We start from the raw sequence: 26,808 nt of genomic DNA on the forward strand, positions 1-26,808 counted from the left end.
TAAAGTTCTTTGTAATATTGGCTAATCCTTATGTTAGGTCTATAACAATGTCCTCTCTTTTATTCTAACTTATATCATAAATAATCCCCAAATTAGACATTTTATCTTCCATAGTTTCTCTGAGTCAAGAATTCAGGAGATACTTGACTAGGCAGTTCTGGCTTGGTGCTTCTCACTAAGTTCAATCAAATGTTGACAAGGGCTGCAGGTATCTCAAGGCTTTCCTGAGGCTGGAAGATCTCACATGGCTGGATAGTTGGCACTGGGTGTTGGCAGGCCTAAGTTCTTCCTTGTGTAAGCCTCTCCAGAGGCTATTTGAATGTTTTCTCAACATGGCAGCTAGGTTTCCCCAGAGCTAGCAATCCAGAAGACCAAGGTAGAAGCCACATGCCTTTTAGCCTAGCCTCAGAAGTCACACATCACTACTTTCTTCATACTCTAATTATCAAGGCTAGTCAGGAGTCAATGTGGTGGAAGACTGAACAAAAGAAGCAATACAGGGGAGAGAGGATCATCAGAGGATCATTTGATTTGAGGCTGCTATGTAGAAAAACATGGTAATGTGATAGAAACTGACTTGGGGTTTGTACAACATAAATACCATAATATAAAATTCTTATAAGAATCACACTGAAAGAGTGATTTTTGAACTGAGACTTGATAAGAGGGAATCAGCTAAATAAAGATCATATGATTTTTTTTTTGGAGGAGGAGGGTACAAGCCAGAGAACTGTAAATAATAATAATCTGAACATACACATGTGATGTGCCACATGAAATTTAAATTTGAAAACCACATGAAGATCTCAAGTAGGAAGTTGAATAACTCTCAAGCTTAGACAAGAGAGGACAAAGCTTTAAGTAATAAAAGGAAATAGAATGGGCCAGAACAGCTTAAAAAAAAAAAAAAGGCCATGGCTTACAAATAAATTGGTAATCTGGAAGATTAAATTGAGAAAACTCTTAGAATACATTAACAAAAATGTAAACAGATGGAGATTCTGAGAGAAAAGAAGATGCCAGAGGATATGGCCATGGTATCTAATCCCCATTAAATACTGGTTTGAGAAGGGAAGATCAAGACAATGAATAATAAATAAGGAAAATAACAAAATGATATAAAATTCCCAAACTCAAGTGCTCAGATTGAGTTTCAAGCAAAACAAACAAACACAGATCTAATTATAGCCTGATAAAAATTTCAAACCAAATTAAGAGGGGGAAAAAAGCCCCAAAACAGAAAACCATAAAGGACTACAAATCAGATTAATATTAAATCTCTCTTTACCAATTGTAGATATTAAAAGACAATGGAAAATATCTTCACATACTGAAAGAAAAAGATTTGAACTCAAATACTATATCTAGTTATATCTGAGGGCCAAATAATATATTTTCAGACATGTAAGCACCCTGGCAGCTATGTATGACCCAGAGGAAATCAAGAAGGCTAGAAATAAATTAAGTCAGTATCCATTAGAACCTTTATGCCTTGAAAAGTGACAGAGATCAAGTGACATAAAATTACATTTCATTTTCTATCAATTTAGTCATACTACTTGATTCTAGACTGAATAATATTTTTATAACATTATAAATACTGCTTATTGGTTTTAATTTTTTGAATGAACTTATAGAAAAACTACCTAAGACAACTGTAGCCATATAACAGAAAGTGAATGTCATAAACTCTTGCAGAAGTTTTTAACTTGGAAAAAAAAAAAAAAACCCTGGTAGGTGAAAGTTTTATTAAAAAACAATAATTAAATTTTTATCTAAAACTGAAAAATCAAGAAATGAAGAAAAGACTTATATTGGTACTTCCAAAAGAACTAAAAAGAGAAACCAGTAACAATGGTTTCCTCTGCAGACTATCAGATCTTGTGCCTTTGTCAGAAATGGCTATAAAATTGACTCTCAGTTTCCTAACAATCACAGGAACACCTAAGAAGGAATCAGAGTTTTCAGAAGAAAATAATAATCACTAATATTTCATTGAATTTCAACTTTCTCTAGGCATTCATCGTATGTTTTAACTCAATACTCATCTCAAATGTATGCAGGAGGTACTATTATGATGCCCATTTTATAAATGAAGCTACAGCACAGGGAGATTTAAGCACTCCCATAAACTCATACATCTAAGTGGTTAAGCCAGTATCTGAATCCTGAGGGCTCGTTTCACGGGAAAAAGGGTAGTTACCAGAGAAAGACAATTATTCCTAGTACTAAGTGCATAAAGAAATATCAGTGAATACATTAAATAATATTTATAATTTGTAACAGAATCAGCTGTATGATTGTGCCTATTCTCTGGCCATACTATAATTCAAACACATTCTTCCCCTTGTCCACAGAGATATAACAGAAGAGATTGAGTCAAATGTCTACATTTGGGCCATCTCTGGCAAAACTACATCACAGAAAGCTAAATTTTATATCCAAAAATAAATGGAAGGTAGTTTGTATAACTTTTAATCTCCTAATATCTAGAGATTCCTACTTTCTTTCCATAGGTATATAACCAGTATTTTTATCTTTTTCGAATTATTTTTTTTCCTAATAACTTTATAATTTTAAGTTTGAAAGTATTTTTCCATAACTTTACATGGATGAACAGACATAAGGCTCTTTAACGATCTCCAAGAAAAGCATCATTTAGTATGTTTTGACATAAAAATGAACTGTAAGTAGATAAACGTGATTCAAATGAACTGAATCTAAACTGTTTAAATTATTTTTTATATAATGCAGGATCTGACAATAAGAACAGAACTTCTTTCTAAATTTTTAACTATATTACATATGGCATGTTATGTTCTATCAAGCACCAAAAAGATTACAGGTTTGCAAATAACTTAACAACGTTTTCATTTTAGGTTTTCACCAGATAACATTGAATGTTCAATAAATACGCTCAAATAAAAAAAAAATTTAAAGAAGAAATATACAGTAGAAACATACTAAGTAGTATGGATCTAAAGTCAAAAGGAGAGCAGTAAATGTGTCATGCACTATGTATTCCAGAGCATGAGTTAATCTCGAGACCAGCTGGGATGCAACACAGACTTGCCTAGAGCACGGTACTGAACGTTGGTCAAAGCCGTGAGATGTACTAATCAGGGATAAACGATGTTTTGCAAATATGGGTCCATGAGCTGCTTCAAGGCAAGACAGACTAGCCTGTCGAAACTGTTTGGTAATAATCATTGGATTTATTCCTTCTACCTGGATTTGGTGGAGTCCAGGGTTGTATTCAATGATTTCAGTGAGAAATCCCTACCATGCATAGATTTTGGACTCCTTGGTACCAAGATGCTGCATGCACACGCCCGTGGTGGCTTAGCATCTGGAGCCCAACAAGTCCTGCGAAGCCCAGGAGAGCGATGATGAAAAAGACTGTGTCTGGAGCTCGCCATGCCCACCCTATTAACGCTTAGCTTTCCCCTGCTGCCACTGTGCTGTTGCATGATTTTTGACTATGAACTACTTGAGTCCTGCGAGTCCTTTCCTAATCAATTAAGTAAAGTAATTACATGATATTAGCATAGTACTTATCATGAGTACTTAGTTTTAAATGACATCAGTAAAATGAAGGAAACAGTAGTTGTTTACTGATATTTCGTGTCAGGCCTAGACTTTCAATCCCCTAGGAACCTCACCTGGTTGGAACTGAACCACTTCTTAACTCACATGAATGATGTAGAGTTGAAAACACATAAGCCTTAAAAATTATCACCTAAAATACTTGTGATTTCTCTAGTGTGTTAAAAATGTCATATTAATGGAGTCTTTGTTAGCAATATTAGTTCATAAATTCAGGCATTGTGATTTAAAGTTTAATAAAATAAAGCAGACTGAGGTCAGATGGAAAATAATTCTCCGTGAGTGCGGACGAAGTCACAGAACTTCACTGTGTGATTTCGATGCGTATCCAAATGCTGGCACCAATTTCATATACGTTTCCAGGAAATGAGTAAAAATCTTGACCTCTAATACTTCAGAAATAATCACATCCAAACCTCAGTTTTGTTTTTCTCATCACTTCTAGCTTCCTATCTTTCTCCCACTTGTATCTTTAGATCCATGGCTTACGCACATTCCTCCCAGATCTGTGCTTAGTAGTTAGGAAAAAAATCAAACTAAATTTACTAATTTTTCAGATATCTCTTTTTGAAAATAAATTTCAGTAAACACTAAATGTGACAGCTAAGTCACCAATTAATAAGAAATATAAAAACATGCATATTTCAAATTCTCAGTTTTAAAAAGCTCATTAAAAATACAGGTCTAGTTTTTGGATCCTGTTTTTGTATTAATACTTTATGAGGAACTACTACCTAAAATATACCCAGAGGACTCATATATTATTTTTAAGAAGTTAAAACTGAGAAAAGACTTTCTCCTTATATTCAATTAATTAAGACCCTGGGTTAAATAATTTGGGGGGACAAGGAGGGTTAAAGGTCCCATTTCAATATCAAGATTTGTGCAAAGTGAATGAGGAAATAAAATGTATGCTTTTAAAAGATGAAAGTAATATTCTGTAACCTCAAGGTCAAAAAAGTAGTATGAATGATGACTGCTACCAGGAAGAAGAGATCACTAGGGGATATGGAGGTCAAGGAAGACTTCTTGGAGGGTAAAGGAGTTGAAATATGTTCCTCGAGATAAGTAGGTTCTAAACAGAAGACAGTATTTTAAACAGAAGAAATGACAGCGAGAAAGGCACAGTGACAAAGCAATAATTCACAAGTCACATTTGAAGGAATATGACTACACCAGTGTGACTGTACCAAAGCATGAATACAGGGAGACGTAAGTGATAAGACTGGGTGATGAAAGATTTTAATACCAGGATCAAGAGCTTAGATTCTGGGGCGCCTGGGTGGCTCAGTTGTTAAGCGTCTGCCTTTGGCTCAGGGCGTGATCCCAGAGTCCTGGGATCAAGCCCCACATCAGGCTCCTCCCCTGGGAGCCTGCTTCTTCCTCTCCCACTCCCCCTGCCTGTGTTCCCTCTCTCTCTGGCTGTCTCTCTCTCTCTCTGTTAAATAAATAAATAAAATCTTAAGAAAAAAAAAAAGAGCTTAGATTCTGTACAGAATGGGGGGCCACTGAAGGTTTGTGAAGAGGAGAAGCACATGATGGATGCGGAATTATCACTTCTACCCACAGGTCTCAGATCTTCCAGTACTAGAGTTACACAGAATGAATTAATTCCCTTTTCCATGACAGCCCTTCCTAGATTTGAAAACTGCTATTACTTTCCTCCGTTCAGAGGAAGGATGAGAAGGACAGACTGAAGAAGGGAGAGACTGAAATCAGGAGATAATTAAGAAGCCATTTGTAATTTGCAGGAGGCTTGAAATAAAAGGATGGCTATGATTTCATGTAACTATAAACTTCCTTGCAACTGATAAATGTTCTTATAAAAAAAGAAAGAAAAAAGAAAAATGTTCTTACAAGTTGAATGTATATCTTACTTATTTCACTTTAAAATTCACTTCAAAGCCTAACAGGCAGCTTTAAAACCAAGCTCTCTACTGACAGAGGAAAGTGCTGTCTCAAGAACAGAGAGCAATCTGCAGAAAGACAGTCACATTTCCTGAGGGAGCCCACCCACGCAGCTCTAAGAGAGCATCAGACAGTTTTTTCTGTGCTTTTTCCAATTATTTCACTTACTTTTCTCAGGACTATGGGTAGTCTTGAATCATCAACAGAGCACCCATAAAAGTCACTGATGTTGTATTCCTTAAACATTTCCTTCAGCATTAAAGGGTATTTTCCAACTGAAAAAGTCTAAATTCTAAAACTTAAACCCATGTTTGTGCAACATAAAACACGCTGCAATAAAATCTTCATGTTACCCTCTTTGCAGCAATATTAACTCATTGATATTTCAGAATACTGGCCGTTACATTCTGATGATAACACTAAAACATTCTGATAATTGCGCATACTCAATAATGTCCCCTACGTGTTCCTTCATAGGATTGATGGAAAAATATTAAGACATAAGCAACACAATATTTAAAAATAAATACCCTATGACCAAATAAAATGGATTTCAAACCTTGACCTTAGTTGGCTCAAAACTACTTTCTTATCTGTTTTCTAAGCTACAATTTTCAGAACCCCCAGGACAGGATATATATTTCAAGGTCCAAAAGAATGTACCGTCTGTCCTATTAAGTTGGCAAAGTTACAGTTTGCCAAGATTAGTTCTATAAAGCCTATAAAGAATTTTTTTATATGCATGTATTAACCTCAAATAATTTAGCCAGTTTATCTATAAATATGTATCACTGGATATATGTATAATCATTTCAATTTCAATTTACTGTATAACTAGTTTTATTAAAAGGATTTAGAGTCTAAATTCGTATTTGTTGAGGACTTAAGGAGAAATTTTATGCAGTTAGGCACACTAACATAGCTCAGTAATTAACCATACTGAGTCACACTGTACACTTCATATCTTCATGTCATTCTAAAATACCGTAATGTTTGGTCTTATATTGCATTTGCATAAACTAATTACAATAAAGAAGGAAACATTAAAAACTAAGGCAAGTGTTAAGTATTTAGATAAAATCTTCATTGTAATTACATACAACTATAGGTACAATTCAAGAAAACTAAAATTCAACAAAATGTTAAGTAATGAAATTATACATATCCAAAGCAACATATTTACCTGACATTGCCCTTGGTGTTTCTGAGAACTGTTGCAGCAAAATTCTGTGTGACACCCACCAAGCTGATTCCATCCACTTCCACAATCTGGTCATTGACTTGTATTCTTTGGGAAGAGGAGAAAAATGAGCCACAATTAACTTTTCTGATAGTACATTACCATTTTCAATACATGAGTTGACAAAATACTTGATTTTTATGATACTCTTATTGACCCAAAATGTGTCTTTTATCCACAAGCTCCCAATGTTAGTCAAATGCCTAACGTTTTTAAAAAATTGTTTTGAAAAACAGATTGTTTTGAAAAACGATATTAAATGGAGAGATTCAGTTTACCCAATATTCATATTCCTATCACAAAGAATTGGTAACTGCTAATGTATGACATACTTATCATTTTTTGTCCTTAATAAATTATATAAACCATAACAGATCCAGCTGAAATGTGCTGCGGGCCTCACCCCTAGTTCTGCTTTCCAATTCTCCTCTTCAAGGAAAAAACATCATCAGGAATTGCAGGGAATCCTTCCTATTCAAGTTGTACGCTTGAAATAGATAATGCTCGTGACTGTCTGTATGTGTATGTGTGCACACACGTATACAAATGCATATATTTATTTATGTTTAGGAGCAATTTACAGTATTAGTGTTGTTTAATGCTTTTAAATTTATAGAAATGTTTTATACATACCATTTTTTTAAAAAGATTTTATTTATTTATGTGGCAGAGAGATAGCCAGCGAGAGAGGGAACACAGCAGGGGAGTGGGAGAGGAAGAAGCAGGCTCCCAGCGGAGCAGGGAGCCGAATGTGGGGCTCGATCCCGGAACGCTGGGATCACGCCCTGAGCCGAAGGCAGAGGCTTAACGACTGCGCTACCCAGGCGCCCCTATACATACCATTTTTTTTTATTCCTCAAAAGGAAGTATTTCTCCCCCACCCCCAGAGTGTTTCATTCATGGAGAAATTCAGAGGGAATTAGGTAATAAACACCCATGTGCCAAACACCCAACTTTATCAAATCTCAGCACTGTGCAATATTTGAGTCAGATTTTTTTCTAAAGAAATGTATTCCAGAAAAGCTTAAGTCCCTTTATTATTGACCTCTTATTCTAGTCCCTTTGCTGCTTCCAAAGAGGTAACAATCATACTAATTTTGATGCTCAGTCTTCCTACGGATGTTTTGAAGTGGAAATAATATGCATATGTGAATATGCACAATATGTGTATATTTGCAGTTTTCGAACATTATGAAGTGTGCCTCTCATTCCACAATTTAGTTTGCTTCACTCAACGTTATATATGAGATTTATCCACAGTTATAAATACCATTCTACTAGGTCATTTTAACAACCATGTAAATATATCTTCTCTGAATATATCAAAATACATCCATCCATTATTTGCAGATGGACAATTGTACTGTTGTCCACTTTAGCCATTATGAATACTGCTCATATGGGTCTCCTTACACATGTATATGCTTCTCCATGATATATACCTAGAAACAGAATTCCTCAATCAAAGAACACATATGCCTTTTCAACATAAACAAATGCACAAATTTTACTTCAAAATGCGTATGCCAATGCACATTCTCAACAGCACTGAATGAAAGGTTCTGACTTCCCACACTCTCACCACTACTTGGTATGTTCTGACCCTTTCAATAGTGGGGATCTTCTAAGTGTAAACAGACATCACACTGTGATTTTAATTGCATTTACCTGACTACTAGCGTGGTCGAACATTTATTTGTCTTCTGCAAACTGTTAGATCATGTCTTTTACCCATTTTTGTTGATGTTGTTGGGTTGGGTGTCTTTTTTCTTATTGGTTTATTGAAGATGTCCTTATCCATCCTGTATACTAACACTTTCTCAATTAAATATGTTGCATATACCTTTGTCCCAATCTGTGGCTTGTCTTCTCACATTTCTTTGAAAAATCGTGATTTTGAGGAAAATAATTTTTAAAAATATAATTACATTTGTAATTTCAGCTTTGTATCAGGTAGTTCTGTGTTTTGTTTCAGGAACCCCTTTCTGCCTCAAGGTTATAACAACGTTCTATATTGTCTTCTAAAAGTTTTAACATTTTGCCATTCTGCCAGGTAGTTATCGACCTGGAAATTATTTTTTATTATAATAATGTGTTAGCAATCTATTTTTATGTTTTCCAAGCATTACAAACAAATGCCTTAATAACATTTAATAAGAGTTTACTTTTCCTCCACTGGTTTGCAGTGCTGCATCCGTCAGGGTTCCAAACGTGCATCAACATGTTCTGGGTTTTCCATAGTTTCTACTTGTCTGTCTGTCTATCTCTGCACACTCTACCGCTTCATAATTAGTTTTGACATTTCATAGGATAATTCCCTCCACCTTTTTCATTGTCCTCAAATTTTTCTGAGCTCTTCGTGAGCTTTTTCTCTTCATAATTAGCTTTGGACTTACTTGCCAAGTTCTATAAAAGCACTCATTAAAATTTTAATAAAATCATACTGATTTTTAAGATTAGTTTGGGGAAAACTGACATCTTTATCATACTAACACTTCCAATCAATAAACCTTGTGCCACTATAATTACTCTGGACAAGTGCTGGGTATATCATATGTTGTTGCCATGTGTTCAGAAAAGCTATTGAAAGCTTGAAAATAAGAATAAAAAGGAGAGCAACTTATCTTTTCAATATGATTTTGGTACATTATTTAACAGGTCCAACCAAGGATAATTTGGGGGAATGTATTTTCATCGATCCACTGTTTAAAATTGATTAAAATCCTGGATATACTTAAGTTGCATGTTAATTTGCAGATTTTTCTGTCCTGAATAAATTCAGATACTTTCCTTCTGTTAGAAAAGATAATCCCATAGGCCCTGGTTTATTTCCCTGTAGAATACTAACTAGTTTTCTATCTAACTTAGCAATGTTATTCTAATACTACTTTATTAACTTGCCTTTAACTACGTACTTCTAAAATGTCCCCTGAATCACATTTACCACACCTCACTGGTTCTTTCATTAATTAGTGAGTTAAGTAAAGTCTAATCCACGTTCATTTTGTATGTATGAAAGTCATTTTTTTAACTCTCTGCATATTAGCCTCCAACAGCTTTGGAGCGACCACCAAGATGCTGCCGTGGTTTCACAAAGCCCATGCAGCTGTTACCACGGAAATACACACGGCGGGCTGCTTAGGCCCAGGCGTAAGGGCTTGGTCCCAGGCGGATGCTAAGCAGCAACAGAGCACTACCTTTGTTAACATGGTTTTTGCCGAATGTAGTACTTTTGAATTTTTTTCTGGTTTTGTCCATTTTGGTTCTGGATCTAGTTTGCTCTACACAACGATGACAAGTAATTCTCCACTGGGAGCAGCAATGAGGAGGAGTGTAATTTGATACTCTGACCATTCGAGACGGCTATTGGGATTACAGGGATCTGTTATCTCTCATGTGAGAGATGATTAAAAAAAACCTGAGTTACTATCCTTTAATATTTCTTTGTCTATTTGTGGGCTTAAACTATTTCATAAAAAATTTCCTGAACACTAGAAAAGAAAATAGCCCTTTGAAATCTTGACTGGTGAGTTTTTGTGTTTCTTTGATTACTTAAAGCTGTTTCCGAGGTTGCAGAACTGAAGCGACAAAGTCTCTGTGTTGCTGTAACGGAGAAAAGCCGTTCTCTCTCACTGTGTATGCATGAAATATGTTCCTAACGTAGACGGGTATTAAGTTAAAGTATAAAGTCTTGGATTTTAAAGGAGTGATAATCCGGTTCACAGAAAATAGTAAGCGCTTTCATAAATCTTATATTCTAGTATCTAATGAAAACTTTAAATGTGCTAGACATTTAAGGAAAAAATCCTTCTTAGAGATTCCGCTAGAAGCTCAGAAATAGTTTTAGAGAAAGCCCAGTTCACATAATAAAGTGAATCTTTAAACAAATAAGAGTAATTTAATAATTTTGGTTTAAAATACATACTTAGGTTTTCTCCACAATTTTGTAAAGGTATGGGTTTGTATTTTCCAAATGAAGAGAACTTCCTAATATCCTGATATGGATACTGATCAAATTAACAGTATCCTTACCTAAAGCTTCAAAAGCATAAGAAAATTAAATTGTGTTTAAATAAACTGAATCATAATTCTGACAAACTTTTATATCGATGGGAATTATGTTTTACAGAGTGTCAGCTTAAACATGATTTCCAAGATTCTTAGTTATCTCTAAAACCTTGGTCATAAAGCATAGCTTTTATTATATACACCTCTGCTTATATTAAAATGTTAAAAAGTTACTCCAGCTTTGCATCATGTTAAGGAATGTGTTTATCTTTGCGCTTTAAGAAGATGTAAAAATGGTGTGTGTGGCCGCAGAAAATGGTAGCTGCTAGTCTGGTATTTCTTGTGCATGACAGACAACCATCATCAAGTCCCCATCTACCTGCAAAGGTTGGTAACTAGAAGTTGGTTAAGTAAACTGTAAATTAAGTGTAATATGGGTAACTGAGACGATGCTAGCAGCAGCAGGGACAGAAAAAAGTACAATTGTGTAGGTGAGGTAATGGGACAAAAATTTTTTTTTTTTTTTTGAGAGAGAGAAAGGACAGTAGGTTAGCCCTACAGTATCAGCCTGTTCTAGGATATGAGAGAATATAATGAAGATCAAAACTGAAGTGTGTATAGCAAGTTGAAGAAGCTTTGAAGAAGTGATTTTTGTTTGCCTTGGTTTATACCATCTGAAGCCAAAAAGAAGATATAAAATGAGCTGCTTCAGTCTTGAAGGACTTATTCATAATATAATTTAGAAGAAAAGAGTATAGTTCTTCTACTAAGAGTTACACAGAGTGAGTCAATTCCTATTTCCATGATAGCCCTTCATATATTTGAAAACTGCTATTACGTTCCTCCATGAGGGGTAAGGAGGAGAAGAGACTGAAGAAGGGAAAGATTAAAATCAGGAAGACAGTTAAGAAGCCATTTGCAATTTGTAAAAAGCTTGAAATGATGACAGCACAAAATTATGAATGAGAGCTCCTTTTACTTCATATCCTCACCAACATTTGGTGTTGTCAGTGTTTAGGATTTTGGACATTCTAATAGGTGTAATGGTATCTCATCCTTGTTTTAATATGCAATAACTCACAGACTGGGAGAAAACATTTATATACCATACATCTGATATGGGGCTTGTATCTATAGTATTATAAAGATAGTTACAACCCAATTACAAAGAGACAAACAATCCATTTTAAAACTAAGTCAAAGACAGACAGATAATGTATGATCTCACTTATATGAAGAATCTAAAAACCAGAACAAACAAACCGAAAACTAAGGCTCACAGACACAAAGAACAGACTGGTGGTTGCCAGAGAGTAGGGGGGTGGAGGATGAACAGAATGAATGAAGGGGGTCAAAAGGTACAAACCTCCAGCTACAAAATAAATCAGTCAGGGGATGTAATCTACAGCATGGTGACTGTAGTTAATAACACTGTACTGCATATTTGAAAGATGCTATGTGACTATATCTTCAAAGTCCTCATCACAAGGAAAAAAAAATTGTAACTATGTATGGCGATGAATGTTAATTAGACTTACCATGATGATCATTTCACAATGTATATAAACCATTATGTTGTACACCTGAAACTAATATAATGTTATATGTCAATTATACCTTAAGAGAAAAAAAAGTAAGCAAAGGATCTCAATCACCAAAGAAGGTACCCAAATGGCCAAGAAGCACACGGGAAAGATGCTCGATATCAACAGCCATCAGGGAAATACAAATCAAAACTAAAATAAGATACCTCTTCACATCCACTTGGAGATGGTTATGATCAAAAGACAGATAATAACAAGTGTTCATAAGGATGTGGAGAAATTGTAACCTTCATACATTACCAGAGGCAATATAACATGGTGCAGCTACTTTGGAAAACCATCCAGCAGTTTCTCAAAAGGTTGAACATAAAGTTACCACATGACCCAGAAATTCCACTGTTAGGTATATACCAAGAAAAATGAAAACATGTCCACACAAAAATTTGTACACGAGCAGCATTATTCATCACAGCCAAGAAGTAGAAACACCCAAATATCCACCAGCTGATGTCAGAATAAACAAAATGTGATATATCCATTCAATAGAACATTATTTGGAAATAAAAAGGAATGAAACGTGATACATGCTACCACATGGATGAACCTTGAAAACATTCTGCTACTGAAACAAAGCCAGTCACAAAAGACCACATATTGTATGATGCCATTTGTACGAAATGTCCAGAAAAGGCAAATCTCTACAGACAGAAAGTATATTAGTGCCTAAAGCCGGGGAAGAGGGAGCAGTTGGGAGAAAAGGAAAATGATTGTTAATGGATATGGGGTTTCCTTCTGGAGTGATCAAAATGTGCTAAAATTAATTGGTTACACACATCTTGAATATTCTGGAAACCAATGAATTCTATAATTAAGTAAGTAAACTCTATGGTATGTGAATTATATTTCAAAAAAAATGTTAAAAATTCATCTTAAAGAACAACTTTATCCAAAATACCACCAGCTTTGTCATTCCCATAAAATATATTTCTAAATCGCTTAGTGTAGCTATCAAGTTTCTTCAGCATTAGGTCTTAACCTAATTTTGACATTTTTATCCCACATTATCCTTCTTGACATTTAAACTTTTATCATTTGTCCCCATCTGCCTCCACCCTTCACCATGCACAAGACTGGAGTACTTGTACCTATAAGAAAGAGGAACAGTGCTCAAGTTTAAGAATCTTTGGTTGGCTATTGGGCTAGAGGGTGGGCTCCTCAAATATTAATAAACGGATTAAATCTTACAGTGAATTAAAAATTCTAGTATACAGCATATGTTTCCCATTTGATCTATGTGGTTGAGAGACACAACTCTGTTCTCCCATACAGCAGGTCCAGGATCACTTTTTTCTCTCCTTTTTTTTTTTTCTTAAAGATTTTATTTACTTATTTGAGACAGAGAGAGAGAGAGAGAGATTGAGAGAATGAGTGCAAGGAGGGCAGAGGGAGAAGCAGACTCCCCAAAGAGCAGGGAGCCCAACTCGGGAGAAGCAGACTCCCCAAAGAGCAGGGAGCCCAACTCGGGAGAAGCAGACTCCCCAAAGAGAAGGGAGCCCAACTCGGGAGAAGCAGACTCCCCAAAGAGCAGGGAGCCCAACGTGGGACTCAATCCCAGGACCCTGGGATCATAACCTGATCCAAAGGCAGATGCTTAACCAACTGAGCCACTCAGGTGTCCTCACTTTCTTCTTTTGCTAATCATTCTTCTCAGGACTTTGGAAAAGCCTGCCCCTCTTTAGTTCTCTAGTTTACTCTCTACTCCCCTTAAGTGGAAAGATGGATACGTCCACAACCATCTCCGCCTACTCTCATTCCTACTCTTCCTTCCACAAAGTAGGGAGAACACCGAGTTTGCTCGGAGCTTCTTAACCATCTGAACAGTCTCTCATACTTTTTGCCAATATAGCCTCTTTCTAATTTTCCTCTAGGTCTAAGGAGGCATTGTGGTGGTAACATTATAGACTTGTCTTAGAAACAAAAAACCAATCAAGTGCTTTAGCCAACTCCAGACTCATGTAGCTTAAACACTCTGCCAGATTAACTTTCCTCACGATGAGGTTGTGAGTCATAGCTTTGTGTTATTTGTTCTATATTTTCCTTTATGTAAAAGACATAAAACTGAACGAGGGCTCCCACTTGAGGGAGTTGGAAGAGTTGAAATTCAGCCCTCATCTGGCCGTCAAGCCATGCACCCATAAGGTGGCACTTCTGTACGAGGTGCAGTTTTTGAATTGGCATGAAAGTATGATAACTAGTAGTGGCCCTACCATACTGGATAGGATAGTCTAGGGCACTAGTTCCCAAGCTGCCTGGCTGCAACAGAATAAAATGGAGCAACTTGGAAAATTATAGATTCCTGGAGTTGCACCTCCTCTGAAATTCTCATCTAGGAGATATGGAGTAAAACACAGGAGAGACAGTTGAGCTATTTCCTGATTTCGTCTAGTAGAAATAAAGGTGCCATTCACAAACAAGCTTTTACATAAATACATGCTTTCATTTCTCTTGGAAAATACCAAAGAGCATAACTGCTCACTTGAAAGGTAAGAATCTGTTTAACTTTAAAAGAACTGCCACACTGTTGTTTTAAGTGGCAGTAAAATTTCATATTCCCACAACCATGTATGAAGGTTCCCTTTCTCAGCATCCTTGCCAACATTTTATATTGTCAGTGTTCTCGTTGTTAGCCATTCTATTAGGTGTGTGGTGGTATCTCAATGCAGTTTTAATTTGCATTCACTAATGACTAATGGTGTTGAACATATTTTCACATGCCACTGGCCATTCCTATATTCTTCTCTGTGAAATGGCTGTCAAATCTTTCGTCCTTAATTTTTAAAATTGGGTTGCTGTTATTCACTTGCAAATGTTCTTCATATTCTGTGTGCCTGTTTTGCAAATATTTTCTCCTTGCTTATAGCTTCTCTATTCATTTTGTAACTGTGTCTCTCAAAGTAAAAAAGTTGTGATTTTAATGAAATTCAATTTGCCAGTTTTTTCCTTGATGGTCTGAGCTTTTGTTAGCTGTCTCAGAAACCTTCATTTAATGTGATGATACAAAGATTTTCGTCCATGCATTCTTTTACAGGTCTCACAGTTGGAACTCTTATCAGGTCTCACAGTTTGAACTCTTATGTCTAGACCTATGAATAATTTTGATTAAAGTTAATTAATTATGGTGTGGTAACATTTGTGGCTCAATGTTTTTTTCCTCATATGGACAGCTAATTTTTTCACTGCTGTTTGTTGAAAAGACTGTACATTTTAGCACTGAGTTATCATGGCACTTTTACTGAAAGTCGACTGACTATATATGTCTCCATCTATTCCTTACTTTCTATTCTATTCCATATATTTCTATTTTTATACCAATATCACATAGTCTTGGTTACTGAGGCTTTATAGTAAGTCTTATAAAATCAGGTAAGGTCAGTCCTCTAATTTTATTCTTTTTCAGAATTTTTATTCTAGGTCCCTTGCATTTACACATGCATTTTGAAATCAGCTAATCAATGTCTTAAAAAAAAAATGCCCACTGGAATTATTGGTTCCCTTTCCATCATTTGATTTATGCCAATCTCTTTTCTGTGACAATATCTTCTCTTGGCCAGTTGTCATTTAAGTACTTTTTCTCAGAGACTACCTAGAAAACATCTTTCCTGATTAAATGTTACTTAATCTTAGTAGCATTTTTTAAGCTTTCTTTGTGCCTCTGGTACACATAATTTGTGTAATATAATTTAACATTTCCTTGTGTTGCTTTATAAAAGTTATTTTGTTGTGTAGGGATGTGTTGGGGGTGGGGACGTTGCGTTTTAAGTTGATTCTAAACTACTTTAATGGCCAAAATTACGACTTTATTTCTTCCTAACCTTTACCAAAAAATCAAATGGAATGCTATGGAAGCAATATATGCTCAACACATGCTTTGACAGCAACAGTTCCTCAATGTTTCTGAGTGACCAGTGACTGTGCCTGTAAACGCATGGCAGCCCTCCAAGGAACTTTCATGGCAGTTCAAGAGCCGGATTTACCAGTATCTATCGAAGATAGAGGCAAGAAGGAATTCTTTATCTTTCAACTATTTAACTGAAAATATACTTTGTATTCTGAAAAGCCAAATTAAAGTTGAATTATAGAATTTTAAAGATGAACACAGTTGGCCTTCCGGGGGGTGGGGGGAAGTAAAGCTGAAAAGCTCAAACTCTCAAAAGGAACGTCATTGTTATGCTTTTATAAAATGAAAAGATGGTAAGGTGACTTTAATCGGGCAAGAGCATTTGAGAAGGTAGACATTTTAAGAAAAGATGTAAGTTTAAGGATGAGCAAGGGAACTACTAAACAGGACAGAAAACTTCTAAAACGGGTTTTCTCTGTAAGCCAATACATACAGGGCTAGCATTTACTGGGGAGGAAATAAAAGTAAAAGCAAAATATAGGTTTTTACATTGATAATAGACAGAGTAATCAGAGTTGAAAGAAAATGAGGGTGATGATTGTCTTAATGGACAAGAATAAAGGAAGTACAAGCAAGGTCAAAGAAATTTCTGAAAATACACATCTTTGTACAGGATAATTTAGACAAAATGCAATGAAACAAATACAATTAGAGGGACATTTCTAAGTACTCTAATCAGAAGGAAGATAGAAAAGTGCTGCAAAAATATAAGTAGAGAAAATAATATGCTTGCTTCATTGATTTGACTGATTCATTCAGTCAGTAATTTAGCAAGAGTGAGTCAATCCAACTGTAGTCCAAAAACAGTGAGTCATTGGGATATAAATTTGAATGAAGTATGATTCCTGTTTCAGAATATCATACACACACACACACACACACACACACACACAAATATTTACAGAAGTATAGCGGTATGTCTGTATGTTGCAGGAACTAGAGACACAGAGTGTGAAACATTACAATAAGTGTGTTAAGAAAGGTATGGATAAAATAAGTTGATATTAACATGGGAGGGCTATTGTGAGGTGAGGGTCAAGTGGAACCAGAGCAAAGAAAAAACTGCAAATAGATGGATTCACAATGAAGTCACGGTGTTTTTGCAAGTAAGCCAAGAAAAGTCATCAGCTATAGTCTAAGATGCTATCAAAATAAACAAACAAAAAGTAATGGAAATGTGACCCTCACAAAGACTAGAGATTACTGGAAATTACCTTTAGAAAGAGTAACAGATCAAACATTAAAAACTAAAGTCATAAGGAAATTTGCTCCCAAAAGACTGAATCTTAGAAGTGGTATCAATCCATTCATACATGGGCCTACGTGCTTATCAAAAGTCTAGTACCAGCATATTGCCATAGAAGACACCAGAAATATAACTGTAGTCCCTGCTCTTAATGACTTAACCATAAATCCAAGGATTCAGTCACTATACATGACATGATGACAAACACATAAACATAAATGCATGTGCTACAGACTATTACATTCAAGTGTACAGAGGCCAAGCCTTCGGCTGGGCTCCACCAGTGACATCTGAATGGTTTCAACAATGACCTGGACTCTAAGGTTAGCCTTGAACAAAATGCTGAGAAAAATACTATTTTGGGTAGGACGAAGAGTATGAAAGAAGTATGGAAATAAGAAAAGGATCTGGGTCTTAGAGTTGCTTAGAGCTAAATTTCAATCCCAAAGTTTTCACTTACTGATAATCTACTGAAAGTACCCAATACGGTTTCCCATTTGCATGCTGTTTTAGGTGTACTTTTAAATCTGTGTGATGTAGAGAAATAGAAAAAGCAATGACTGAAAGATAGAAAAAGAAAAGAGCTAGAAAGCCGATAGTAGACTGGGAGTGAATGTTTCTACAAACCAGCACTGGGAAGAGAGAAAGAAATCTGAGGTTAAGTAAATCCAGACCCACCCACCAATCCTGTAAGCACAGTGAAAGTGAAGAAGGAATAAAGGGAGACTGGTGAGTTGAGCTACAGGGTCTCGGGCCTTGGTGGTAAACAAATCCAAATCTACAAAACTGGAAAAGCAATGAACACTTGGAAAAAGTACTGGGGGATGGGAAATGCCATTTACATGCATATCACCACCAAGAGGATAAAACAAATTCACAAGCACTTTCCTAATGCTGGACAGGAGTCAGCAAAAGGTATCCTACTGAAAAGTACATAACATGCAAAATGCTAAATGTAAATGAACGGGACTGTATCTATTATAGCAAAACTTTAAGATGTGTAATTGATAATCTCTTTCTTTATAGCACATTTTGATTGCTTTATTTTAGCAAATGTTTATTTAGATGCTTTCATTCACTTACCTCAACCACAGTTTTCTTAATCCCATTTTCTTTATTTTTTAAGATTTTATTTATTCATTTATTTGAGAGAGAGTGCACATGCAAGTGGAGGGAAGGGGCAGAGGGGAAGGGAGAGGGACAAGCCCATTCCCCACTGAGCCACAGAGCCCTATGTGGGACTACACCTCACAAGCCCAAGATCAGGACCTGAGCCAAAATCAAGAGTCAGATGCTTAATCGACTGAGCCACCCAGGTGCCCCTTAATCCCATTTTCTATGAAACCTTATGTTTCTTCAACTATAAATTCCTGAAAGAATTAATCCTTAGTTTAGATAAAGAAGGTCTACTCTAACTACCATGCTGGTTGTAATATTAGGAAAAATGTATGGGAAAGGGTTTGCACAGTAATTGACGTATTATATGGCCTTAATACATTGTAGTTATAGTAATTATTATTTTGACTAAGATGTGAGAGGAGGTTGGGAAAGGAAACCAGTGCAGACAATAATGTAGTCTTCCTGACTGAAGCAGACAATTGAATATGCACTTACATAACACAGGTATTCAAAGTCAATAAGACATTCGGCTCTGATTGGCAAGAAAAGGAAAAAAAATGGAGAGCAACTATACACTATTATTCACAAAGGCCATACAAACAAAGTGATAATTGTAGAAGAATGATCTTGGAACAAGGTAAGGATAAACTGGGAAAGATCAGCTGAAAGAAACCCCACACAAACCACGGCATAATTAGAGAAAGACTTGATCCAGAGATATGGCTCAAAGAATGAACACAAAAAAGAGTCTGAGGAACATTCCAAAGAAAGAAATATGCAATATAGTCAGATAGTCTATAGGTAAAATAAACGAAAGAACAGAGGATGACTGGAAAGTTTTACATCTACAGTAATGAAAAATGGGGTCAACACAGAAAAAAACAGGTTGTTCAGATCAAGGGAAAGGAAGAAAAAAAGTGAAAAGAGGAATTCAATATATGTTGAATCTGAGATGAAAATAAGACATAAGTGATGTAAGTGACTCCATTCTACATGCACCAGGACTGGGGTTCGAACTTGGGAGTCACTTCTATGGAGTCGTTTAAGAAAATCAGTTCACTGGGGCGCCTGGGTGGCACAGCGGTTAAGCGTCTGCCTTCGGCTCAGGGCATGATCCTGGCATTATGGGATCGAGCCCCACATCAGGCTCCTCCGCTGGGAGCCTGCTTCTTCCTCTCCCACTCCCCCTGCTTGTGTTCCCTCTCTCACTGCCTCTCTCTGTCTCTGTCAAATAAATAAATAAAATCTTTAAAAAAAAAAAAAAAAAAAAAGAAAATCAGTTCACTGACTGAATATAAAAATGAGTTTAAGAAGCTAATTTGAGAGAAAAACATTGTTATAATACAGAATGAAAAATAAGAGGGAAAGGATCTACATAGCTGTCTCCCTCTCTCTCTCTCTTTCTCTCTCTCTCCCTCGCTTTCTCTCTCTCTCTCACACACACACACAACACACCCCAACAAAAAAACAACAAAAACCAAAACCAAGGAAGGGGGCATGGATCTCATTAGAAAGAAGTGATTATAATATGGCACTGAAAAGTTTAAGAAGATTAGGTCTAAGAAAAAGTTACTGGATGTCTCAAGAATTAGGTAAATAATTTTCAAAGCAATAAATTTGACAGAAAATTAAGGGTAGAAACTAAATACAGAATCTGTGTTTAAGTTTAGAGTTGCACATTAATTCCGTGTCTTGCACTTGATTGTTTTTGTTATCAAATTGGGGGAGTGGGAGAGAAAACTCCATGTAGTTAAGAAGTGAAGGCAGTTGGTGTGGGCCATGTGCCGTAGCCTTGAAGGCTAGCACCGAAAGGACAGAGGAAAGCACAGTTGTAAGACATGTAACAGGAAACAAACACATGGAAAATAATTTACAGGAAAAAAATACAGGCGTCCAGTAAACATCCTAAGAGTCTCAAAAACGAGAAATTAAAATTTAAAAATAATATCTCATCAGTTTATTAAAGATTTCAGAGCACAATATTCAGTCTCGCTGAGGGTGCAGTAGACTGCTGCTGACACTGCTCAGGGGTACCAACTGATCAATCTTGCTGAAGGGCAGCTTAGCAATGTGTTTCTAAAGCATTTAAAATGTAATGCACCTGGACACAGTATTTCCGCTCCAAGGAAGTAATTTCGAAGAAATCATCAGAGATATTCACAAAGATTTTTATATAAAAATGCTAATCTGATCACCACCTTGAAACAACATACTAGCATAACAATAGGTAAATGATTTCTCTATATAATACAACAGCAAAATGTACCCTTAGACTCTGCTGCAGGAAAGTGTTTAATGATGTGATATAACATAACGTATTATTTAAGTATAGGCTCTGAAGTCACATATGCTAGATTTATAGCCAGGCTCTGTCACTTACTTGCTGCAACTGTTAAAGTAGAGCCAAAATGTCCTCACATATACAACAGAAATAATAATGATACATATTTAATCATAGTTATTAGCAATAATAAATAACAAAATATAAAAAGCATAGAAGACTACCTGACATATAGTAAGCACTCAACAGATACTACCTTGATGAATAGAAAGTATAAAACCCCACAAAGCTATATATTCAGCTGATCCTTAATTTTGTTAAGTAAGTAAACAAAGGCATAATAATATGCACAGAAAAAAATCCAGAAGGAAATTCACCAGCAGAATTTTAGTATTGATCAACTCTAGATGGTGGGATTACATGAAATTTTTATTGTCTTCTTTTTATTTTTCTTTATTTTTTTTAATTATTTTTTTAAATTTTAATTTTAATTCCAGTTAACATACAGTGCTATATTAGTTTCGGGCGTACAATATAGTGATTCAGTACTTCATACATCATCCTGTGCTCATCAGGACAAGTGCACTCTTTAATCCCCATCACCTATTTCACCCATCCCCCCACCTCCTCCCCTCTGGTAACCATCAGTTTGTTCTCTGTAATTAGGATTTGATTGATTTCTTGATTTCTTGGTTTCTCTCTCTCTCTTTTCTTGATTTCTCTCTCTCTCTTTTCCCTTTGCTTGTTTTATTTCTTAAATTCCACATACGAGTGAAATCATATGGTACTTGTCTTTCTCTGACTGACTTATTTTGCTAAGCATTATACTCTAGCCCCATCCATATCATTGCAAGTGGCAAGATTTCGTTCTTTTTGATGGTTGAGTAATATTTCTTTATATATATATATTATTTATAGTAAATATATGTATATATTTAATAAATGTATATAATAAATATATAAATAAGTATATATTTACTATAAATAACACTTGGGCTGCTTCCATATCTTGGCTGTTGTAAAGAATGCTGCTATGAACTATAAACATACAGGCATGGAAATGAAGCTTTTCTTAAAAACAATAGTATGAAAGCTAACATCAACTGAATATTTAGAGTAGGGAGTGGTATCTTATTCTTTTTATATAATAATATTTTTTATTATATTATGTTAGTCACCATACAGTACATCCCTAGTTTTTGTATATTTTTCTTTATTTTCTAAACTGTCAAAGATTACACTAAAACTTTTTAAATGTTTTCTAAAATTAGCATATGCTAATTTGACACTTGAGGATAGCATTTCATGGTGACTGTGGAAACAGTCTAAAAAGTTCTCCTTTAGACTGAAGCATTGTAGCACTTGTTCTTTATTAAAGACACATATGTGCATAACAATAAAATAACTAAAGGTTCTGGACTCAAGGATCTATCATCTATAACCCAAAGCCAAAAAAGGCTTTGTCTCAAAAAAATATAAGCGACAGAGGGAATTAATACACATAGTTTGAGCTTCTGTTTGTCAACAGAGATTTTACAATGCTTCTCATATACAAGTCACTTAAATAAGCAGAAAATACAACAATATGGATAGCACTTTCTAATTTTCTTAATTCATCTGTGTACACATACTTCTGGTTCATGCACTCATGTGCCTAAAATAAAAAAAAAAGTCTGGAAAAAATATTAAAAGGTAAAAACAAACAAACAAAAACCCATCAACCTAAAATTCTACACAGACAAAAAATGTATCTTTAAAAAAGCAAAGGTAAAACAAAAAGACATTTTCAGACATACAAAACTGAAAGAATTCACCACCATCAGACCTGGTGATAAAACGTTAAAGGCAGTCCCTCAGGGAGAAGGAAACTAATACAAGATGGAATAGGGAACTCACAAAGGAATGAAGAGCACTGGCAATGGTCCCTGAGAAGACAGACATGACCTAAGCTCTATATAAAGCACTCCATGCAGCAGGGACAGTGACAATAGATATTTGGCGCGGATTTGCTCAACGAGAGGAAGAGGCGGCCCATGATTAAAATGCAGGTTCCTGATCCTACATAATTCTTCCCGCCTGCCTCAATACAGACAGCATTAAGGGGATGAAGAGAGCTCAGTGCTATTTAATTATTATTTTCATTAAAAGAATATTTATTTTAAAAAGTCCTCATTTCAAAGTGTTACATTCATTAAAGGAAAAAAAAATGAAAATCTGATACACAATTAAAAAACACCAAGGAAATAAAACCACCTTTAATTTAAAAAAGGGGGGGGGAGTTCTATTGATTTTGATATTCTGAGAGGCATTTTAATTTACCATTTCATAGAGGAAGACTGTGTGGTGATTAAGGTGGAGACAAACTCAAGAAACTAAAAATGAGCAGAAGGAGGAGGAGACGTAAAGAGGACTGGACAGCGGATGAGAGGAATAACACTGGTTAAAAAGAAAGGGTAGCAATTCAGGTTTATTGCCATCGTACTCTGAGCCTACAACCCACAGATCATAAGCCAGCAGGGTATTTAATACATAAATGGTTACAATGGTAGAGAAATAGGTTTTCCTATAGTAACACTGATAATCTCTGGAAACGTGGTTCATAATTAGAAGCACAAAAAAGACCAGGCATGAGTCCTGGTGGTAAAAATTAAACAGACAGGGGCGCCTGGGTGGCTCAGTCGTTAAGCGTCTGCCTCCGGCTCAGGGCGTGATCCCGGCGTTCTGGGATCGAGCCCCACATCAGGCTCTTCCGCTGGGAGCCTGCTTCTCCCTCTCCCACTCCCCCTGCTTGTGTTCCCTCTCTCACTAGCTGTCTCTATCTCTGTCAAATAAATAAATAAAATCTTTAAAAAAAAAAAAAAATTAAATAGACAGCTCTCTGAACCAGACCATCCCGGAGCACAGAGAATACAGACAACCTGGGCTTTCCCCAAGTTTTACAGACCGACACAGGAAACAGCCTGCTCTTCCCTGGAAACACTGCCTACCGAACGGAGTCGACGGATGTACCTGGCTAGCCTGTCATTGTTTTCGTGTGCTAATGAACAACCGTGTACAACTCGTGCCCTGCAGCCTCCACGGTATTTCTGATATCCCTCAACTCGGAATCGAAAACCCAGAACCAATGGGGCAACGGGGGTAAGCTCACAAACATACATGAGCTGGACGATCCCGGGGTGTGCTTCACGTTACTGGATAGTTCTCTAGTGACACGATGCATCTGGGAAGGGGAAACAAAAACAAAAACTCTACCTCACAGGGCTTATGTAAACAAAGCAACGAATGCCGAATGAAAGGGAGACCAGGGGAACAACATTAACGACCTCCGGTCGACACAATTTTCCCCGAAATGTCAGAGAGCGGAGTTTTCGATGTATATGAAAATGTGTCCATATCAAAGCAGTAACATCCCAACTCTCTAACGGGGTGAACAAGCGAACTGTTTGATGAGGAGAGTGACACAGGAGTGTGTGCACAGAGAGGAAACCCTCGACTACGGACACAATGAAAACAGCAGTTTCCACTGAGGTTGTCTGGCCTTGAGGGCGCCCCAGGGGCACAGATGGGTCCTGCCCGAGGGAGCGTCTGCTGCAGGCGAAGCTCAGAATCACACTCTTCATCCGTTTGACGTGTTGCTGCTACCCAAAAGCTGGTCAAAAACAACTAAAATCATATGAAAACCTTGAAAGGCTTGAATGAAGGTAAACTTACATCGCGCCCTCATTTCACATTTGATCACTTTTTCAAACAAACTGAACAGGACAGTGTTCTCAAATGATGACATGCAAACACCTGAGAAACACAGGAGCCAGAAACAAAGCAGATCCCAAATGCCTGTTCAGTTTGCCTCCGGAGCACAGCGTCATTACTGTCATTGGTCAGTTACCATCCGCGGGACTTACTCCAGCAGCACTTCCAACTGTTACCATAAAGTTGATTTTGCTTTATAGATTCATGAAAGAGGACTGGAGAAATAACTCATGTCCTGTGTACCAATCGTAAAACGTATGGCCGCAAAGCTAATGGTTTTATTGTTAATATTATAATTCTTAATATTATAATATTATAATAAAATAATATTTTTACTAAGTATTATTTTTATTTCCATTTTAATAAAATATTTACTAATAGATAAAATGTATTTAATAAAATTAATATTTTACTAAAATTAATCTTATTTAATATGATTTGTAGTTATCTTCTACTAAAAAATTTAAAACTAAAACAGATGGTGGAAATGGCTATCAACACATGTCACTTAGCTAAATTGCAAGCTACTCTGTTTGAGGCAGGGAGAAAAAAAAAGAGAAAGAGGGTGAGAAAAGAAAAAGAAGGGAGGGGGACGGGAGGGGGACGGGAGGGGAGAAAAAACGTTAGACCTAAGTAAATGTTTTGAAAGTGATTAAAGCACAAGTACTCACTCCAACAAATATTTATTGAGCACCCCTACATTTCGGGCATCACATGAAATGGTACAGACAGACATGAAAAGCTTGACAAATGAAAATTTCGAATATAGAACATAATATCAAAAAGTAACGAAGATTCAAAACTTTTTAAGTACACTCTGGATGACACAGGAGATAAATGCCCATGACAAATTTTTAAAAGTGCTCAAAACATGGTGAGTTCATGAGATGTTTTGAAGGGGTAAAAGCAATCACAACAAAAAAGGTTTCCTGTGTGGGGGCAGTAAGTGGAGAGGTGGGAGAAAAAAATGTTCTGGGTAAGTCCGCAAGTCTGTTTATTTAACATCCCTTGAAGGTAATGTGACTGAATCTGAGATTAAATTGAAATAATTTTCTTAAATAGAGTTAAGAAACTAAAGCAAGGGGCGCCTGGGTGGCTCAGTCGGTTAAGGACAGACTCTTGATTTCAGCTCAGGTCACGATCTCAGGGTCATAGGATGGAGCCTGGCGTCAGGCTCCGCGACGGGCTCCACGTTCATCACAGAGTCTGCTTAGGTTTCTCCCTCCCTCTCCCCCTGCCCCTCCCCTACTTGCGGACACTCTCTCTCTCTCTCTCTCTCTCTCTCTCTCTCTCTGTGTCTTTATTTAAAAAAAAACCAACAAAACAAAAACCTAAAGCAAGCTAGAAGTGTTAAAAAAAAAAAAAAAAGACCTTTATCCTATTAAAGCTAAAAGGAATTTTAAAGAACACCTAAACCAGAACTTTAGTTTTGTCCACAACTGAGGTCTGAAGAGCAAGTTTCCCAAGGTCACATGATAACTTTATTATCTTTAGTTATAATTTAAAATATATATACAAGTATTATAAATTCTCTGCAGAAAAATTCAATATTCCGTATTAGTTGAAATTTTAAAAAACTCACACAGACTAGAGCCATTCAATACTTTCGTGTGTATTAATTCTACATTTTTTTGAGAGAAAGAAAGAGAAAAAGAGAGTGTGGGGGAAGGGTGAACAAACAGAAAACATATCCGCAGAGGAATGGCATCATAGTGATCAATGTGCTTTGTACATCCTGAACACAATATCCTTCTATGCCCATAAGTAGATGTAACTTTTAAAAAAAAAATTATTAACTGGAGGGAGCAATCAACCATTCTTTTTGTAATTTTTATACTGATAAATTTTAAACAAACATCTAAATATTGTGTTCAACATAATGACCACAACAGTAATGGTGGGAATAATAATATAATAGTTTAAAAGATATGAAGACTGCCATAGGTCTAATAATGAGACTATATATACACATATATATCCTCAATTTTTAAACACATGTAAAATAAAAGGTATGAATTTAAAGATCTCTAAAGTTCCTCTGAACCTCTAAAATTTTATGATTCTGTACATATTTTATACATCTTTCTGTAGTTTTTCATAAGACTTCCCACAATAACTATTTTTAAATAAATTTCAAGCTCATTCCTA

At 36.0% G+C, this 26,808-nt stretch overlaps 1 protein-coding gene across 13 annotated transcripts in view; it reads right to left on the reverse strand.

Annotated features, from left to right (window-relative positions):
* PPP1R9A (protein phosphatase 1 regulatory subunit 9A) overlaps nt 1-26,808 on the reverse strand; it is a 362,801-nt gene that overhangs the window by 107,298 nt on the left and 228,695 nt on the right. For all 13 annotated transcript variants that reach the window (XM_045793220.2, XM_045793219.2, XM_087861071.1 and 10 more), the window contains one exon: nt 6,698-6,802. In XM_045793220.2, the coding sequence (XP_045649176.1) occupies nt 6,698-6,802 (105 nt within the window). The remainder of the gene's footprint in view (nt 1-6,697; nt 6,803-26,808) is intronic.

The sequence above is a fragment of the Ursus americanus genome, chromosome 3 (genome assembly GCF_024610735.1).
Source record: "Ursus americanus isolate L20-20 chromosome 3, mUrsAme1.1.p, whole genome shotgun sequence".
Lineage (NCBI taxonomy): Eukaryota > Metazoa > Chordata > Mammalia > Carnivora > Ursidae > Ursus > Ursus americanus.